Source organism: Caretta caretta, chromosome 14 (genome assembly GCF_965140235.1).
Source record: "Caretta caretta isolate rCarCar2 chromosome 14, rCarCar1.hap1, whole genome shotgun sequence".
Lineage (NCBI taxonomy): Eukaryota > Metazoa > Chordata > Testudines > Cheloniidae > Caretta > Caretta caretta.
Genome location: NC_134219.1, coordinates 23,600,165 through 23,621,179, shown reverse-complemented (window position 1 = coordinate 23,621,179; position 21,015 = coordinate 23,600,165). Strand labels below are relative to the sequence as shown.

The 21,015-nt window shown below is 48.0% G+C and overlaps 1 protein-coding gene across 2 annotated transcripts in view; it reads right to left on the bottom strand.

Annotated features, from left to right (window-relative positions):
• LOC125621330 (bMERB domain-containing protein 1-like) overlaps positions 1-21,015 on the bottom strand; it is a 61,461-nt gene that overhangs the window by 34,425 nt on the left and 6,021 nt on the right. For both annotated transcript variants that reach the window (XM_048818118.2, XM_048818117.2), the window contains exon 2: positions 9,167-9,284. In XM_048818118.2, coding sequence (XP_048674075.1) covers positions 9,167-9,284 — 118 coding nt within the window. The remainder of the gene's footprint in view (positions 1-9,166; positions 9,285-21,015) is intronic.

The following is a 21,015-nucleotide window of genomic DNA, read 5'->3' as shown; positions in this document are numbered from 1 at the left end:
GTAGTGCAGAAGCCTGGAAAGTTCCCCACAAGAGCGGGACTATTCTCCCGCTTACATTTAAGCAGGGTCCCTGTAGCCCACACGCTGTTCCCAGTCACTGTGCCACACCGGTAGAGGTGACCTTGGGCTCTTAATCTTATTATAGCAAAATTAAGTCGAAGAGAGGGTGACTATTGATGGAAATTCTCCTGTGTTCTGCATCGCTGTATTTAGTCCTTTAGAATCAGGAAGGTAAGTGCTCAGTGAGATTATTTCTGTCCGTAATGTGGCATTAAGGAGATTCAATTACTTTCTCACAAAAGTTGTTTTGTACCATTGGCTGACCCCTTATAGGAACATGAAGGCCAAAGAACTAATGATACTCTGGGAGCACAATGAAGGGAAAATCGCTTTTATCTTTTATGTACAATAAATAACAAAAGAATGGCTCAGTGTATAATGTGTAATTGTAGGCACAGTTTCTGAGACTGTGCAGGAAGATCAGACCCCCAAGGTGCTTTTCAACAGGAAAAATGTTCTTCTGTCATTCTAGGGACCAGCAGCTGTCAATTTCTTTTCTGATCAGTGATGCATTAACCCTTTCAGTTCTGCAGGATGTAAATGGGCATGGCCAGGAAACGTTCTCCCATCCCACCCCCAGCAAACGTGACTGGAATTTAATGTGTCACCTTAAGAAGTCCATGAGCCAGGCCCCAGTCATCCGTATAAAAGGAGCACATCCAATGCATGCAGTTGAATGTACCCCTGTGTCCACACCCTACACACTATTGTAATAATCTTTGTACAAAGTAGGCCTGGTGAGGTATCATTTGAAAACTCATAATTTGCTGGTCATTATTGTCCTGCTAAAATGCATGCGGCAACACTGTATGTGAAGTTTTAAGATTCCCCCCTGTACGGTGTTGTAAACACATGTTCCTAACTGCGTCTAGCAAACAGGTCTGTCTCAAACAAAGGAAGGTGTGCTCTGCTTAAACTGCACTTAAGCAGTAAGCTTAGGGCTTGTCTACACAGGCAAGTTTTTTTGCAGTAAAGCAGCTTTTTGTGCTCAAACTGCAGACGTGTACACACTGCCAAGCCACTTTGTGTGCAGAAACTCCTCAGTTGCAGCGCTGCAAAACATCCACCTCGGGGAGAGTCGTAAGGCTATTTGCACAGAGACTCCAGCGCTCTATTGCCAGTGTAGACACCTGATTGCATTCTGTGCTGTAATTGGCCTCCAGGGCTGTCCCATAATGCCTCGAGTGACCACTCTGCTCATTGTTTTGAACTCGGCTGCCCTGGAAACATGTGCCTCTCCCTTTTCAAAGCACCATTTTGACAGCCATTGTGTACAAACCATTAATGTGGAATGCTCATGCTGTTGAACACAGAGGCAGGTGTGTGTGTGAGAGAGAGAGAGAGAGCAAGGGAGAGAGAGATTGCTGGCAGAGAGCCAGGGAGGGAGGTGGGGGATGATGTCGGGGTTTCCCCCTCCCCCTGCCTTAGGACTGGTTGCTTCCTGCCACCGTCTGAATTTACAAGACAGCATGCTGACACACGCTTTGTCCCCCAAAACACACTGTCTCTCCCCCTCTCCGTACACACACACACTCCCCGTCACACACTCTCCCCCCCACACACACACACTTCAGCTGAAAAGCAGCTGGTAATGTAGTAGGATGCCCATGGAACAATGGAATTGGGAAAGCTGCTCAGCGCCCTTATTCATGCCAAACCCGGGTGGGATTCAGACCCTAGCACTCTGCCTATCTCGCCTGGAAGGCCTGCTCCGATCAGCGTGCTCTGAGCACACAGGACAGCTGCGGGTGCGCAGGTCAGGAATTTGGAGGGCAGGCTGGGTGTGGGTCTCCTACAATAGCCAGTGGCCAGGGCACTCACCTGGGAGGTGAGAGAACTAGATTCAAGTCCCTGCTCCACTGAATAGTTATTTATGCAAAGTGGAACAGCTCCAATAGGAGAGATTGAGAGAGCCCAGCCCGGAATACCCAGCACTCTCGTGGTTTGAGTGCTCCCCTAGAAGAGGGGAGAGCTGGGTTCAGGGTTCAAGTCCTTGCTCCAAACTAAGGTTTTGTTTCCACGTCTTGCACCTCCCAGCTGAGTCCCCAAACCAGTAGGCTACTGGCTCTGGCCTGCCTTAGTCTAACTCCAGGAGAGGGTTCCTGGCTGTGAATCCCGAGAGGGAGGCACCTCCCTTCAGCCCAGATGTAGGCACCCAGCTACCTCTGAGGGGCAGGGTTTAGGCCACTCTTCTCTCCTTGGCACTTCACTCCTGGCTAATTTAGCCCCCACCCCCCCCACACACACCCGTCCACTTGCCAGCTTCTGTGAATCCCATTCCTAGTGACTGACTCCCCAGGCCTGGGGACCTAACTTGGGGCTATGAATTCCACTGGGCAGCAGGAATCACGCCCTGGAGCCCCACTTTCCGTTGGTCCCAGCTGCTTTAGAGTGTAGCCAATGAAAGACGCTGAGATGCCACGCCCTGTTTACCAGGTAATCTCTGATTTTAGGAGCAATCGTCTGTGCTGAAATTAACAACAGAAATAGAGACACTAGGAGAAAGGCCCATTCTCTGGCTGCCTTTTCCTTCCTTCCTCTCTCACAGGCCAATTAGCATAGCAATAATCAGCTCCCACTCGCCCTGGCTGTTGTGAAGCCAGGGCTAGGGCTGTCAGCTCTGCTCTGGGTCACAGACATACGTGCAAAGGAAACCTCCTGGGCTGAGTGGAAGAAATGTTTCATTGCCTCTTCGCTTAGGGTGGAGATGAGGGATGCTGCAATGGCAGCCTCGTGCAACCAACTCCATGGGTGCTCTGGGGCTCAAGCACCCATGGTTCCAGCCCCAGGACTGGCGGCCAATCAGCTGCTCGGGGAGCGGAGAGGAGAGAGTGGCAGGTGGGCAGGGGCTGCCTCGAGGGAGGAGCAGGGGTGAGAAGACGCGGAGCACCCACCGGGAAAAATGCAAGTCAGGGTCTGTGACCCCTTCCCTCGCTGCCAATACAAGCATGGTCATATCCTTCATTTGGCACATCCTGCTGGTGGCAGGTGCTTGTCAGGCTCCTTCAGCACTTTGTTTAATGATCTGTCCACAGGGTGTAGAACAAATCCCATGTCAAGTGGATTTCAGGTAGCCAAAGAAACTGCAGCTCCTCTGATCCTGCCTGAAGCACTCAACTAGAGACTAGTGTGAGCTGCAAAGTGGCTATGGGGTGCACTGGGCAACATGATTCGTATGGCTGATAGATCGCACCATTAATGGGGCACTCGTGAGCTGAGTGGCAGGTGTTTGCAATGAGGATTCTGAGTTCACCTCTTAGTCCAGTCAAATTGCAGGGCTAAATGGGTGGTGTCTGCACCCCTAGAACTCTGCCTCACACTGGCACATAAGCAAATAAAGTCACCATGAAATGCATTGACCTTCGTCCCATTCATAGCCATGTACCATTCATAGCTGTTACTTCAGTGATTCCTGAATGAACATAAGGTTATTTTCTACTGGATCTACGGCCCAATGCTGCAATCTTCCACCAGCAGGATGAGCCAGTCTGTTAGAATTTGGATAGTGAGTAATTCTCAGACTTATTTACATCCCTGAGATAGCAGAGAAACCACACAGGAGATGCCACTGTTTCTTGGGGAGTTAATTCAAGTTTTAAAACCCACCGAGGAAGGGAGTATATTTACTGGTTCGAGCAGAGGACTTGGATCTAGGACTCACTTGAGTTCTATTTCTGACTGTCATTGACATGCAGGTGACCCGGGTAAGTCACATCACCTCTCTGTGACTCAATTTCCCCATCTGTAAAATAGGGAGAATTATACCTATCCTACACAAGAGTGTAGGACGGCATAACTAGATTGATCATTTGTAATGATATAGTTTGTAGAGTGCTTTGAGATCCTTGGATGAAATGTGCTGCAGAAAAGCAAAGCAAACGAACATAAAGCTAAACTACAGTGAAATAACCAGCTTTGACACAAGCCATCAAAACCTGAGTAGTTCAGACTGAGGGGCTGGTATCCTTCCGTGACTCCAAATTGTGCTTACTCAGTTCCTGTGCTTGGGGCAGAGATGGAGTTAAGATGGGTGGGTTAAGCACTTTTGTGCTCCCCATACCTTGGGGCCATGCAGGGCCATGCTCAGCCTTTGGTATAAGTTAGAAACCCTAAAGGCTGCTCTAACATATAGTCTATTTTCCATGGTCCTCTATGAGTGGGGAATAAATGCAGGGCAGCACAAACTAACTACAACCCCTCCCTAACCCTGCTCCCTGCCTCCCACTTCCCACCTCCAATACCCATTCCGTGTGAGCGGTGGGGAGCAGGGCTGACACAGAGCCCATATGCCAGCTCTAGAGTAGCTGGGGAAGCCTTTATCTTAGGGAACTGTTTCTGACCTCTGTAAGGCCCCTGTACACTGCTCAGCTCAAGATGGAGCATTGCATGCTGGGACCTGCAGTTTGTATAGGCCACACCTCTCTATTAAAGATGTGGGCAGCTCCAGAACTACGTGCATTGCAGTTCAGCTGTCTCAGTCATGGAGTGACTCAGGATTTTGTTCTAACACAGACTGTTGAGTCCAGCAGTGAAATCAGTCCCAGGGAAAATCCCCTTCCTTGGCTTCTCGCTGCAAAGGCTGCAGCAGTCTCTGTGCTGAATCAGGGAGGAAAAGGCGATGGCGCAGGTGGGGATCAGGCACTGATGCTAATCAAGACTTTCTTGTGCAGTGTTTCCCCTTTGTCTTGATTTGATCAGAGAGGATTCCCCAAGGAGGCCCTGGGAAGGGGAAGCATAGGAGAGTTTTAGGAAGAGGCTTTACAGTGATGCTACAGTTCAGTGCAGAAACAGGTATGTCCAAGACATGCGGCTATATGACAGCAACATGTAGACAGACACGGATATCTGGGAGGGCCTCTGTCTTGGCCGACCACTAATGTGCTGCGCTAGATTCAGGTTCCCATCCCAAGCCCCAGTTCATGCTCCCCAAACGACAGCAGCCAGGGTCACTGTGGACATGCCAACAGGGTGGGGGCATTTTGTCCCTCATCACTGGCCAGTTCAGAATATCTTTCTGCATCCCTTGGGGCCTCATGGAAAGCTCCCTCCACTAGGGAAGGACTTGAAGAAAGGGGAAATTATACTCTGAAGCACTGAGGAGACGAGTGGAGGGGGGAGAAGGGGGAAATACCAAATATACTTACCTACCCTTTTACATGTCCTCATGACCCTTTGCTGCTGTAAAGGTCCATGCACCCCAGTAAGGGGTTAAGGCCTGTCTACATGAGAAAGTTACACCGAAATAACATGAATTGGCCTTTAAACTGATAGTGTTAAACCAAAAGCTGCATGCACACTCTTATTTTGGTGTAAGAATGGCTTATATTGGTTTAATTAAACTTGTTCCAAATCAACTTAAGCTAAATAGAATCCCCTCTTACAGCAAAATAGATAGAGTTTGTGGAAATTTTTTCAGTCTGAAAATGCAGTTTGTTAAAATCAAAACATTTTGCAAGAACATGTCAAATTTCACTGAAATTTTCAAAGGAAACACTTTTCACTTTCTTGTTTTGTTTCAGTGATGTCAACCATGTCATTCTGATAAAGTGAAAACGGTTTATTTCAGCATTTATTACAGTAAAATATTTGGTTTAATATTAAATTTCATACTCCACGTAATCTATTAGATTTAATGTTTCAATACAACATAAAAGTCTAAATTCAGTGTTCTGATATTACTGAAACAAAACATTTCAATGATACCAAATGGAAATTTGGGGTTTTTTTTCATTCCATGGGAAATTTCAAGATTTTGGCTTTTTGTTCCAATTTGGAATTATATTTTTTAAATTTCAGAATTTCCCATGCAATGGAAATTCTGCCTTCTGACAAGCTCGAGAAATAAGCATGTCTCCTCAGCCTTTTGCAAAGCTTTAACTATATTGGTTTAAATTCTCAACTCACTCTATAGCAATGCAACTTTCTTGTGTAGTTAAGATCCTGTCATGTGAGTCATGGTTCTGAAGTGAAGGGAAGGCTCATCCCTGCTGTTAGCCAAGTCATATCTCAGCTTCCCGCTGTTGTATCGCTGATACTGGCAGTTTAAATTCCCCCTTTAGTGCTCAGACAGCAAGCGATTGCATGAGTCATAGTTACAAATAAAGTTGCGGGGAATCTCAGCAAATCTTCCAGTGACCTTGGGCTGGGTAATGGCTTCATTGTCATTTCAGGTTCTGAAACAAATACTTCTCGTTGCTCTAGTCACAGCCTGCTGGGTTCAGTTGGATCCTTGAGTATCAAGGCCTTGGGGCCCTCAGCAGAAGCAGCCTTAGCATTTTGAGAGGTGGCCAGAAAAATTGTGTTGTTTACCATCCTTCACCTCCACCAGTCAAAACCGATTCCTGGCCACCTTGATCACACTGCTCTGCACAGGCCTGGTGTCAGGATTCTGGGCCTGGTCACCCCAAATTTAGCTGATTCCATTTACGTATGAACTGTGTGTGTGAATCCTTCATTCCCCCCACCAGCCTCCGGCTGCAGAAATAGAGCCCAGCTGCTTATTCCTTTCAGTCCTAGTGACTGGTCTACATTGCTTTGTGTCAGTGACACACTGAAGAATCTTCACAAGAGGAAGGGCTACAAACTTATGTAAGCAGAGTCTGAATGAGCTCTCCCCTGACATCTAGTGGTGAGCTGTGGAAAAGGACTTCAGGAGCTGATCTCGTTTGCATGGACACACCCACCCTGCCTAGATGATCAGCATGATGGGATTGCTTGCCCAAATGATCAGTTGTGGCTGGTGTTGGATCCCCAGTCTCCTTGTTATTGAGGCAGGAGTAATAAAGTGTTGTTATCCTTGTTTTGTGAACCAAGGGCAGCAGAACTCTACCTGGCAGACCCCGATGGAGGGACTCACCCTCAACGTAAGTGCTGTCGTTAGGCAGGGGACATGGGTTCCAAAGCCCAATGAGTTGAGAGGGGGTGGGATAGTTGTACTTGGTGGTGTGGGCTTTGTTTAAGGGTTGTAAGCACCATTTGTCTCTTTCTACAGTAAAATAAAAAAGCTAATTTAGGCTGAGTTGAGAGTCTTGTTACATGCTTTAGAGCTGAAATCACTGATATCTAGGTCTAAGTATTAGGCCTACTTTGGGACTGTGTCTCTATTGCAAGAAACTGCCCAGTATGCACCAGCAGTGAAGCTCCCCCACTAACAGCTGAAATCATTGAGAGCTGTTTTAAGTGGGGGGCCCTGAGACATCTTGGTGAGTGGCCAGCTGGTGGAGAGGCACGGCTAGCAAGGCGGTTGGTGGAAAGAAGTGGCCAGCAGAGCGGCTGGCGGAGAGGGCTAGAGCAAAGCCCCACAGAGAGGTATGGCAATCGGCCATTGGGGCGACGAGCAAGTGCCCGAGCAGCAGAGCATGTATTGTGCCTCCTTACCCCCTGTTCTATCCAGGGTGGGAGGTGAACTCTGCAGATGAACCTCTGAACTCTGGGGCTGCATTGGCCAAGGACAGCAACTGTGAGTGGGGTGCAGAGAAGGGATGGGCATGTTAAAGGAACTTTTGGGTTGCTGGACTTAAGACCCTAAGGGGAAAAGGACACTGCCCAACTTACTTGGGGGTGAGTCTTGTGTTCATGGTTTATGTTTATGAATCCTAGTTGTGTTGTTTCCCCAAATTAATGCTAAAAGAAAAGGAGGACTTGTGGCACCTTAGAGAAATTTGAAAATTTATTTGAGCATAAGCTTTCGTGAGCTACAGCTCACTTCATCGGATGCATTCAGTGGAAAATACAGTGGGGAGATTTATATACACAGAGAAAATGAAACAATGGGTGTTACCATACACACTGTAACAAGAGTGATCAGGTAAGGTGAGCTATTACCAGCAGGAGAGCGGGGGGGAAAAAACCTTTTGTAGTGATAATCAAGGTGCGCCATTTCCAGCAGTTGACCAGAACGTCTGAGGAACAGCAGGGGGCGGGGATAAACATGGGGAAATAGTTTTACTTTGTGTAATGACCCATCCACTCCCAGTCTTTATTCAAGCCTAAGTTAATTTTATCCAGTTTTCAAATTAATTCCAATTCAGCAGTCTCTCGTTGGAGCAAATTAATGCTGTTCTACTTCCCTCCTTTTATTAAAAGGTTTTGCTTCACACAGACTCTGTGCTTATGAGAGGGGAAGTATTGCGTCTTAGAGGCACCCAGGGGGTGTAATTGTCCCAGGTCACTAGGTGGGGGCTCGAGTCGGTTTTGTGTTGTATTATTGAAAAGGAACCCCTAGATACTGAACCCGGCCCTTGTTGCTGCTGGCTCCACCTGGCAGAAGGGTTACACTTAAAAATGAAAGATGAAACTCCCCTTTACACTCCTTGCTCCGAATGAATGGCTCTAGCCACCAATACTGTGATGTATGAGTGGTGGCAGAAACAAAAACATCCAAAACACAAAACGGCTAGTCTCATGGGGATCCTAGAGTTTGTGTCCGGAAGCCAAAATTCACCCCTAAGTTGCCAATTTGGATGGCCTATTGTGGATGCACACCCTCAATTAAAGGGCTGATATGACTATGGCCTTCTCCTCTGGCTGCTTTCCCCCAACCCACCACCATCACCTCACCAGGGATGTGGTCTTTTCTCCACCAATTGATGTCTTTAAAACAAGATTGGGTTTCTCTTTCTAAAAGACGTGCTCTACCTCAACCTGAAGTGGTGGCCCTGATGCCTGGATTACTAGGTAAAATTCTACAGCCTGTGTTATGCAGGAGGAAACCTCAGTCACATCTGGGTTGAGCTCCAGACAACTTACTTTCACTCCTGCCCCAGTCTGCATCAGGCACTGGCTATGGCACTGAACCAGTCACACAAGACACTGGTGGGAGAATTTCTCCGTGACATTTTTCACCAACTCCACTGGCTGTTTTTCACAATGCAGGAATCTTGTTAATTTTGACAAAATGGCTGGTTTTGCTCACAAGTGCTGAATGTCAAGCCAGATTCGCTCCCAGGTGGGCTCCCTTTCAAATGGGGAAACCCCCCTGAGCTGAGACCCATTCTGCAGTTCCCTAAGGATGCTTTTCACTCTAATGGCTGATGTACCACCCAGGGGCCAGAAGAACTCACAGGAAAATCCAAAGGAGGAGACAGGAAGCTGGCAACCTACTCACATGTATCTCAGCTCTGATTCCCTTCTCACCAGGACCTCTCTTATCCTCTCGATTTTAAAGAGTTCCCCTTCTATGTCATCCACGGTTGTAGTCGAATCGGCCATGGAAACAATTTCTTCTGCAAATGAAACGTGAAAGGAATTGGGTTAGAAAGCAGGAGACAAGAGATAAAAGTGGCTTGATGATCTAGGGGTTTGATTCTTGCTTTGGACACAAGCAGGTTTCTTGTTCAAATCCCAGAGAAGCCCATGCAAAGGCCAGGAATGGTCCTGTACCTTTGTTTAGCTTAACAAAGAGAAAGTTAAGGTGCGACTTGATCACAGTCTGTAAGTACCTGCACGGGGAAGAAATATTTGAAAATGGGCTCTTCAATCTCGCAGACGAAGGTATAACCAGATCCAGTGGTGGGAAGTTGAAGTGAGTCAAATTCAGACTGGAAATGAGGTGCATTTTTTTTACAGTGAGGGTAATTAACCTTTGGAACAACTTACTGAGGGTCGTGGTAGAGTCTCCATCATCTGCAAGTTTTAAATCCAGATTGGCTGTGTTTCTAAAAGATCTGCTCTAATTCAAACAGGAATTAATTCGGGGAAGTTCTCTGGCCTGTGCTACACAGGAAGTCAGACTAGATGATCACAATGGTCCCTTATGGCCATATTGTCTATGAACCTATAGATGTATGAAAACAACTCATGGAGAGACTGGGTCAGACACTGATCCCAGGACACCCAGGCTCAATCCTGCAAAGTGCAGGATTCCCCAAGCCAGCACAGCACACGTACGCACATGCTTACTTCAAGCTCATTGGGCCCAATTCTCATTGACACTAAGGCCCCTTTGCAACATTCTGAAAGCATAAAGGGGCCTTGCAGTGATGTCAATAGAATATATTGCCATGGAAAGCCCCCTTTGCCCTAGCACAGTGTTGCAAAGGAGACCAACCCTGGCTTCGCACCAGCATTTAAATGGGGAGGTGACAACAGTCAACTTGACCCCAGTGCAGTGGAAGGCACACATGTGAACAGCCTGGCTGGTCCTGGCCTCATGCAAAGCAGAGTGGGATAGCTGTTGGAGGGCTGCCAAGCGAGCACGAACAAGCAGTGTGTGCACACAAACATGAGTCCACACTAACTCAACACACAATGAATTTTCTACACTTTTAAAGTGGACTAAAGAAGGTGTATCATAGTGCACAATAAACCCCCTGTGTAGACAAGCCCATTGCTTTCAGTGGAGCTCATCATGGCTTCAGGTTCATTGCTGGATTGGGGCAAGAGAGTTCTGCAGCTTGCAAGCCGGAGCCCTAAATCTGGTGCTACTTCAGTGGTGCCACTCTAGATCGTGATCAGATTCAGGATCAACGTATCCATGGAAAGCTGCTGTGGGGCTGGATTTCTCCTTTATTTCTATTTCCTGGACTTTGCCTGATGTGCCCCTCATTGGAACGGATCTGCTCAGGACCCACATTACCATCAAGGCTGACTCAGGTAGCTATTCTCTCCTCCTAACTAGTATGCAATATGCATGAAGGGCCCACTGTGACGGCATGCTTCTGAAGCAGGCAAGCCAGAGAGGCCGAGCATTAAGGAAGCTCTGTCATTTTCCCTTCTTTCATTAGATTCGCTAATTATTCTTTCAAAACCAATGAGTCACCAGACTTTATTCTGACGGCAAATACTAAAAACACCAGAGACCTCATCCTCCATAAAGCAGCAAGACAATTAATGAGATAAAAACTGCTGGAGGGGGAAAATGAATCTGCATCTCTGAGTCTTCTGATAATCCTAAAGTGCTTGTGTTTTGCCTGCTGGAGATGAGGCAGGCACATAGACCATGTTTTTTGCCATGAAACATGGTAAGAGCAGGGACACACCCGGCCTTCAGTTATCCTGCTTAGGGTATGTCTACACTACGAAATTAGGTCGAATTTATAGAAGTCGGTTTTTTAGAAATCGTTTTTATATATTCAAGTGTGTGTGTCCCCACAGAAAATGCTCTAAGTGCATTAAGTGCATTAACTCGGCGGAGCGCTTCCACAGTACCGAGGCAAGCGTCGACTTCTGGAGTGTTGCACTGTGGGTAGCTATCCCACAGTTTCCGCAGTCTCCGCTGCCCATTGGAATTCTGGGTTGAGCTCCCAATGCCTGATGGGGCTAAAACATTGTCGCGGGTGGTTCTGGGTACATATCGTCAGGCCCCTGTTCCCTCCCTCCCTCCGTGAAAGCAGCAGCAGACAATCGTTTCGCACCTTTTTTCTTAAGGTACCTGTGCAGACGCCATACCATGGCAAGCATGGAGCCCGCTCAGATAACCGTCACAGTATGTCTCCTGGGTGCTGGCAGATGTGGTACTGCATTGCTACACAGCAGCAGCAACCCATTGCCTTGTGGCAGCAGAAGGTACAGTAGGACTGGTAACCGTCATCGTCATGTCTGAGGTGTTCCTGGTCGCCTCTGTGAGGTCGATCAGGAGCGCCTGGGCAGACATGGGCGCAGGGACTAAATTTGGAGTGACTTGACCAGGTCATTCTCTTTAGTCCTGCAGTCAGTCCTATTGAACCATCTTATGGTGAGCAGGCAGGTGATACGGATTGCTAGCAGTCCTATTGTACCATCTTCTGCCAAGCAACCACGAGATGGGGATGGCTTGCAGTCCTTCTGCACCGTCTGTTGCCAGCCAAAGATGTAAAAGATAGATGGAGTGGATCAAAACAAGAAATAGACCAGATTTGTTTTGTACTCATTTGCTTCCCCCTCGCCCCCCCTTCCCCCCCCCCGGTCTAGGGGACTCATTCCTCTAGGTCACACTGCAGTCACTCACAGAAAAGATGCAGCAAGGTAAATCTAGCCATGTATCAACCAGAGGCCAAACCAACCTGCTTGTTCCAAAAGAACAATTACTTAAGTGCACCATTTCTTATTGGAACCCTCTGTGAAGTCCTGCCTGAAATACTCCTTGATGTAAAGCCACCCCCTTTGTTGATTTTAATTCCCTGTAAGCCAACCCTGTAAGCCATGTTGTCAATCGCCCCTCCCTCCATCAGAGCAACGGCAGACAATCATTCCGCGCCTTTTTTCTGTGCAGACGCCATACCAAGGCAAGCATGGAGGCCGCTCAGCTCACTTTGGCAATTAGGAGCACATTAAACACCACACGCATTATCCAGCAGTATATGCAGCACCAGAACCTGGCAGAGCGATACCGGGCGAGGAGGCGATGTCAGCGCGGTCACGTGAGTGATCAGGACATGGACACAGATTTCTCTGAAAGCATGGGCCCTGCCAATGCATGCATCATGGTGCTAATGGGGCAGGTTCATGCTGTGGAATGCCGATTCTGGGCTCGGGAAACAAGCACAGACTGGTGGGACCGCATAGTGTTGTGGGTCTGGGACAATTCCCAGTGGCTGCGAAACTTTCGCATGCGTAAGGGCACTTTCATGGAACTTTGTGACTTGCTTTCCCCTGCCCTGAAGTGCATGAATACCAAGATGAGAGCAGCCCTCACAGTTGAGAAGCGAGTGGCGATAGCCCTGTGTAAGTTTGGAACGCCAGACAGCTACTGGTCAGTTGGGAATCAATTTGGAGTGGGCAAATCTACTGTGGGGGCTGCTGTGATGCAAGTAGCCCACACAATCAAAGATCTGCTGATATCAAGGGTAGTGACCCTGGGAAATGTGCAGGTCATAGTGGATGGCTTTGCTGCAATGGGATTCCCTAACTGTGGTGGGGCCATAGATAGAACCCATATCCCTATCTTGGCACCGGAGCACCAAGCCGGCGTGTACATAAACCACAAGTTTCAATAGTGCTGCAAGCTCTGGTGGATCACAAGGGACGTTTCACCAACATCAACGTGGGATGGCCGGGAAAGGTACATGACGCTCGCATCTTCAGGAACTCTGGTCTGTTTCAAAAGCTGCAGGAAGGGACTTTATTCCCAGACCAGAAAATAACTGTTGGGGATGTTGAAATGCCTATATGTATCCTTGGGGACCCAGCCTACCCCTTAATGCCATGGCTCATGAAGCCGTACACAGGCAGCCTGGACAGTAGTCAGGAGCTGTTCAACTACAGGCTGAGCAAGTGCAGAATGGTGGTGGAATGTGCATTTGGATGTTTAAAGGCGCGCTGGCGCAGTTTACTGACTCGCTTAGACCTCAGCGAAACCAATATTCCCACTGTTATTACTGCTTGCTGTGTGCTCCACAATATCTGTGAGAGTAAGGGGGAGACGTTTATGGCGGGGTGGAAGGTTGAGGCAAATCGCCTGGCTGCTGGTTACACACAGCCAGACACCAGGGCGGTTAGAAGAGCACAGGAGGGCGCGGTACGCATCAGAGAAGCTTTGAAAACCAGTTTCATGACTGGCCAGGCTACGGTGTGAAAGTTCTATTTGTTTCTCCTTGATGGAAACCCCCCGGCCCTTGGTTCACTCTACTTCCCTGTAAGCTAACCACCCTCACCTCCTCCCTTCGATCACCGCTGTCAGAGCAATAAAGTCATTGTTGCTTCACATTCATTCATTCTTTATTCATTCATCACACAAATAGGGGGATGACTACCAAGGTAGCCCAGGAGGGGTGGTGGAGGAGGGAAGGAAAATGCCACACAGCACTTTAAAAGTTTACAACTTTAAAATTTATTGAATGCCAGCCTTCTGTTTTTTGGGCAATCCTCTGTAGTGGAGTGGCTGGTTGGCCGGAGGCCCCCCCACCGCGTTCTTGGGCGTCTGGGTGAGGAGGCTATGGAACTTGGGGAGGAGGGTTGTTGGTTACACAGGGGCTGTAGCAGCAGTCTGTGCTCCAGCTGCCTTTGCTGCAGCTCAACCATACACTGGAGCATATTGGTCTGATCCTCCAGCAGCCTCAGCATTGAATCCTGCGTCCTCTCATCACGCTGCCGCCACATTTGAGCTTCAGCCCTGTCTTCAGCCCACCACTTACTCTCTTCAGCCCGTCACCTCTCCTCCCGGTCATTTTGTGCTTTCCTGCACTCTGACATTATTTGCCTCCATGCATTCGTCTGTGCTCTGTCAGTGTGGGAGGACAGCATGAGCTCAGAGAACATTTCATCACGAGTGCGTTTTTTTTCTTTCTAATCTTCACTAGCCTCTGGGAAGGAGAAGATCCTGTGATCATTGAAACACATGCAGCTGGTGGAGGAAAAAAAAGGGACAGCGGTATTTAAAAAGACACATTTTATAAAACAGTGGCTACACTCTTTCAGGGTAAACCTTGCTGTTAACATTACATACATAGCATATGTGCTTTCGTTACAAGGTCGCATTTTGCCTCCCCCCACCGTGTGGCTACCCCCTCAACCCTCCCCCCTCCCCGTGGCTAACAGCGGGGAACATTTCTGTTCAGCCACAGGCAAACAGCCCAGCAGGAATGGGCACCTGTGAGTGTCCCCTGAAGAAAAACACCCTATTTCAACCAGGTGACCATGAGTGATATCTCACTCTCCTGAGGATAATACAGAGAGATAAAGAACGGATGTTGTTTGAACGCAAGCAAACATACACTGCAATGCTTTGTTGTACAATGATTCCCAAGTATGTGCTACTGGTCTGGAGTAGTAAAGTGTCCTACCATGGAGGATGCAGTAAGGCTGCCCTCCCCAGAAACCTTTTGCAAAGGCTTTGGGAGTACATCCAGGAGAGCCGCGAATGCCAGGGCAAATTAATCCTTTCACATGCTTGCTTTTAAACCAGGTATAGTATTTTAAAAGGTACACTCACCGGAGGTCCCTTCTCCGCCTGCCGGGTCCAGGAGGCAGCCTTGGGTGGGTTTGGGGGGTACTGGCTCCAGGTCCAGGGTGAGAAACAGTTCCTGGCTGTCGGGAAAACCGGTTTCTCCACTTGCTTGCTGTGAGCTGTCTACAACCTCATCATCATCATCATCTTCTTCATCCTCAAAACCTGCTTCCATGTTGCCTCCATCTCCATTGAAGAAGTCAAACAACACGGCTGGGGTAGTGGTGGCTGAACCCCCTAAAATAGCATGCAGCTCATCATAGAAGCGGCATGTTTGGGGCTCGGACCTGGAGTGGCCGTTCGCCTCTCTGGTTTTCTGGTAGGCTTGCCTCCGCTCCTTAAGTTTCACGCGGCACTGCTTCGGGTCCCTGTTATGGGCTCTGTCCTTCATGCCATGGGAGATTTTGACAAAGGTTTTGGCATTTCGAAAACTGGAACGGAGTTCTGATAGCACGGATTCCTCTCTTCATAAGTGAGAATGAGGGACGTTTCCCTCTGGTGCCTGAGGCAGACAGGCTAAAGCACCTGTCTGTAGAGCCAGGTAAAGGAGAGCTGGCATGGTAAAGGCTTGATTTGTCAGACCTTCAGGACAATGGTTCTAGTCTCACATCCCCATGTATGTGAGCTCTGTGGTGATAGATCTGTTGCCTGCAACATTGGGTACATATACACTCTGTAATAAAAGAACTTATGGCACAGCTGTGGCTGGCCCAGATCAGCTGACTAGGGCTTGGGCTGCAGGGCTAAAAATTGCAGTGTAGATGTTGAAGTCCAGACTCTGAAACCCTGTGAAGGGGGTGGTCTCGGAGCCCAAACATCTACACTGCCGTTTTTAGCCTGAGTCAGCTGAGCTGGGCTCTGAGACGCAGTGCTGTGGGGTGTTATTACAGTGCACATAGACCCACTGAGATCAGCCAGTCCCCTGGTTCTTCAAATCTTTCTCACGGCCCTAATATATCAGCTGCCTCATTATAATTCACCTTCATTATCAGAAAATCTAAATGAGACTGGTGAGTGGCTAGGAAACAGATGTCTCCCAGGACAAAAGGGCACCAACATGATGCTAGCTCTCCCTCGGGGATCATTGAAATGAATCCTTATTTGAATTGCAGGAGCGACTAGCAGTCCCATTCAGAGCACCATTGTGCTAGGTGTTGTACAAACAGGACAGAAAGGCCATCTCTGCCCTGAAGAGCCTATAATCTGATACTTCATAGGGTTAATCCAAGGATATCAAAGCACTTTATAAACATTCATTGAGCCTCACGATGCTCCTCTGGGATATGTGCGTTTTATTATTCACATTTCCCGGAGGGTGAAGTGCCTTCCTCAGACATTCGGCTGCGGATTTTCTCAGCCCTCCTTGTGTATTCACAATTATTCAGTGAATAACCTACAAGGATAATTCTTGGGGTGTGGACCAGCAGCTGACAGGGCTGGATATCATAGAATTGTAGGGTTGGAAGGGACCTCAGGAGGTCATCTAGTCCAACCCCCTGCTCAAAGCAGGGGCAATCCCCAATTTTTGCCCCGATCCCTAAATGGCCCCTCGAGGATTGAACTCACAACCCTGGGTTTAGCAGGCCAATGCTTAAACCACTGAGTTATCCCCCCCGCAATGGGTGAGAAGTGGGATTTGAACCCATGCCTCCATACGAAGACCAGAACACCCAGTCCTCAAGAGAGGAAGGCACTTTAAGCTTTGCGCCTTAGACCACTCAGCCATCCTGACACTGATATCTGCAATGTGATCAGCCTGGGTTGGTCTGAATGGACACGTGGCTCACATGCTGTTGTCCCTGTTCCCTGGGACCATTCCAAAGCTTAGTCATGTTAATGGGAATCTTTCTACTGGCTTGAGTGGTCTTTGGATAAGGTCTTAATTGAGAACGACTTTCATTCTTCAGCTCTGCGATGTGTGCGCGGAGGGCAATAGCACGGCTGCATTGCGAGTGAGTGTGCTAAACATGGGCCTCGCCAGAGTCAAAATCTGCTCAACCCCATGGAAGGCTTTCCATGGACTCCAATGGGCTCCAGGTCATGCCCTTATTCTGGAGTGTCATGATGAGTGTGGGCTAAAACCTGGAGATTGGCATTGTGTTGGCTGCGAGTGATTTCCTGGCCTTTTACTGCCTGGGTGGCTGTGGGGAAGTACACTTGAGCAGCCTCAAGTGTAAATTAACAAAGGGTTTGGTGTGGGTACCTCCAGCACATGTACAATCTGCTGAGGTTTCACCTTTAATCTCACTCCTGATTCATAAATACAAAGTGCCGCAGGAGAGCCCCATTCAGTGTGGAATGGAGCTGGTTTGTTAGACAGATCATGGGCTAAAGTCCCCCTGTACCAACAGGAATCCTCGTTTCCAGTTCCCCTGTTCCTCCTTAGTCACCCTCAGGCTCTGGTCTGTCACACAGCTGTCTGCTAACATCACCTCCCTAGGAGCTGATTGCTCAGTCCTGGGACTGGGGCACAACCAGGGTTATTTCTCTGGTTCCTCTAGTGCGTCCTGGCTTTGCTAATAGTGTAAAATGAGCGACAGCCTTAACAGCTTTTCCCTGCACTGTGTTTCAAGGGTACTGGCCCTAGGCATGCCTCTGAAAGGCACATTACCGCAGCAATGGGTGTCAGAAACTGGGGTCTGGGTGGTCACCCCTAGTGGTTAGTGCAGGAGTCAAGCCCAGTGGTTGGCGCAGGAGTCAGGACTAGGAGCCCAGGATCAGAGCCAGGTTACCTGGAGTGAGGCAAGGTGGGCACTCTCACAAACATAAGCATTCACCAAACCGCTGCTGGGTTTAAGAGCCGGTCTGCTGACTCTTCCCACCAGTCAGGCTGTGTGGCCAATCAGGCAGCCTGCTACAGGCCAGCTGTGCTCATTAGGTTGCTCAGAGGCTGGCTCTGCTACTGGGCATGATTCCTGACAATGGGCAAACCCATCAGCCCTAAGTGTCTGGGGCAAAGAGGAGATTATCTTGATCCTGCTACATTTCACCAGCAACTGGGCACAGGATTCCTCATCACTTCCTGCCCTAACGTGCTGCTCAGCGCTGTTAGTGTATAATGACTGCAACCTTTCCGCTTGGAGACGAGCGTGCCAACGTGCTGTAAAGGAATTGGCTAGTGTGTCTGTGAGCCATTGTCCTCTACCGGATGAAATCAGAAATGCTCCACTGTGTACAACGGGCCCTCTACCACTAATTCCTAAAGGAGATCTTCCTTTAGCTCAGTTGCTAGGGGCCTTCTGCCCATGGTGTTAGGATTACTGACCACCGCAAAGTGATAAGTGACTACCGGTTTGTTACAATGCAGTACACCTGCACACCCAGTCACCCTGGGGTCTTGTTCTTTGCCGGACATGTACTATCTAAATGTAATTACTCTTATTATGACGCTCCGGCCGAGCCTGCTGCTGATTTGTTCTGCTTTCATCAAATGTGTTTCACTGCACTGCCAGATAACGGGGCGAGTAATGAAAATAATGGTCTGAATGGCTTATCCACTTCAGCGCCTCAGTCACTCATATTATAGATTTTAAATGCAGCCCTGAAACAGCCATGAAATTGTGCATTTATTTACATCTCACTTCTGGCACCAGACTTAAAGGACTAGGCTGATGGTTTTATAGCTGCTCTGATAAGTAACGACTTGGACTTAATGCACGTTTCATTAGCTGAGGACACAGGTGTCATGGCCAGAAAACAGAGCTACTTCTAGAGTGTAAAGTTTCAAGCTCCAACGTCCATGAAAGTCCATGGGAGCTAGGCTTCTAAGTCACCCAGGTGCTTTTGAAAATCTTACCTATGGTCTGTTGGTCTGAGCAGAGCACTGGATGGCAGAAACTCCTGGAAAAAGAACCCCCTGCTCTGATGAAAACTCCCTCTGTAACCTTGGGCAAGTCCCACTGATTTCAATGGGAGACAGATGCCTAAATAGCTTTCAGAGTAACAGCCGTGTTAGTCTGTATTTGCAAAAAGAAAAGGAGTACTTGTGGCACCTTAGAGACTAACCAATTTATTTCAAATAAATTGGTTAGTCTCTAAGGTGCCACAAGTACTCCTTTTCTTTTTGCTAAATAGCTTTGAGGATCTGGCTCTTAGCCACAATTTTTCCAAACTGCCTTCTGGTTTGGTTGCAGAGTTACAGTTGTCTGACTGTTGTGGTAATGGATGGGCGGCGGAGGGAGGTGGGATGATGCATGTAGCTGTATGGCTTTTTCCTGGTTGTTGTGGTTTAGTTGGGCATTATTTGCCTTTAGCAACCTCCACTGCATTTAAGAATATATACACTGCAGTACTGGTCTGAGAGTACCAGTGATTTTGCATCCAGCAATGTAGCATGGCTGGCAGGTGCATGGTTTTTTTAGTAAGTTTCATTTTGTTCCTATATGGTGCTTCGTCCACCCTCTGATTCTCTGTTATTTACTGACAGGTTTCAGAGTAGCAGCCGTGTTAGTCTGTATTCGCAAAAAGAAAAGGAGGACTTGTGGCACCTTAGAGACCAACAGATTTATTTGAGCATGAAAGCTTATGCTCAAATAAATTCCTTAGTCTCTAATGTGCCACAAGTCCTCCTTTTCTTTTTGTTATTTACTGTACCTGGAAAATACAGAGGTGACATTCACTAGCGATGACATACGGAGGAACAGGGCTGCTTCATGGAGCTCCAGACACAAGAATAGCCCATTTCTCACCTCATTTGAAAACACTTGTTCCAGTGAAAATTGTTCCAGTCAACCCCCAACCTGTCACTCCTGGTTCCTGTGAGCATTAGATAAGGACCAAGGGATTGAAAGTTGCCTTTGAGTTGTGCCAGTGCTCTTTGGATAATAAGAGACACAGAGAAAATAATTGTCCAGCAAGATTGTCCGTTACATGGAATTGCAAGCGAAGAATTTCCTTTGGCTCAGAATGATGGGAAGGGGGGACCCATCCCAGAGGAGTGGAGAGTAGAGCTGTGGATGAGAGGACACAGCTTTTGTTATTCCACAAAAGTCTCCTTGTGCCATTTAATTCTGATTCAGTCAGGAGAAGCCAGTGAATATGTATGGAGGTTTAAAAGTACTGGCCATGGTCTAGGCCAGGACACTGGACTGGAGGGACCCTGGTCTGATCCTACCTGGAAGTTCCTGTGTTCCATTTCTGATGGGGGAAAAAGGTGGCCCCATCAGTGGGCCTATGATCACACTGTCCTGCTCAGACAGCCAGGCATCCCAAGGCATTTTGCACATGACAACTGAGCTAGACAACAGGATCAATAATGTATTACTGGAGCAAAATGACCTCTCCACAGGCCCCATTTCAACCATGCAACCCAAAGAAGAGAGCAGAGTGTTGATTTAAACCCAGAGGCAATCTGATCATCACACACTGTCCTGGGGAAGAGAGTAGCACTAATGAGGAGTGTAATAGCTACAGATTTTCACCGCATACAGCTTTGGTGGAAACATTTAGACAGCCATCAGCCAGCTGGGTATGACTCACAACAGCGCTTGGAGCAGATCTGTTTCTAGTGAGCTACATCATAGAATCATAGGACTGGAAGGGACCTCGAGAGGTCATCTAGTCCAGTCCCCTGCACTCATGGCAAGACTAAGTAATATCTAGCCCATCCCTGGCAGATGTTTGTCAAACGTGCTCTTAAAAATCTCCAGTGATGGAGATTCCGCAACCTCCCTAGACAATTTATTCCAATGCTTAACCACCCTGACAGTTAGGAAGTTTTTCCTAATGTCCAACCTAAACCTCCCTTGCTGCAATTTAAGCCCACTGCTTCTTGTCTCCCTCCTGCTTGTAACAACCTTTTATGTACTTGAAAACTGTTATGTCCCCTCTCAGTCTTCTCTTCTCCAGACTAAACAAACCCAGTTTTTCAATCTTCCCTCATAGGTCATGTTTTCTAGACCTTTAACCATTTTTGTTGCTCTTCTCTGGACTTTCTCCAGTTTCTTCACATCTTTCCTGAAATGTGGCACCCAGAACTGGACACAATACTCTAGCTGAGGCCTAATCAGCATGGAGTAGAGTGGAAGAATTACTTCTCATGTCTTGCTTACAACACTCCTGTTAATACATCCCAGAATGACATTTGCTTTTTT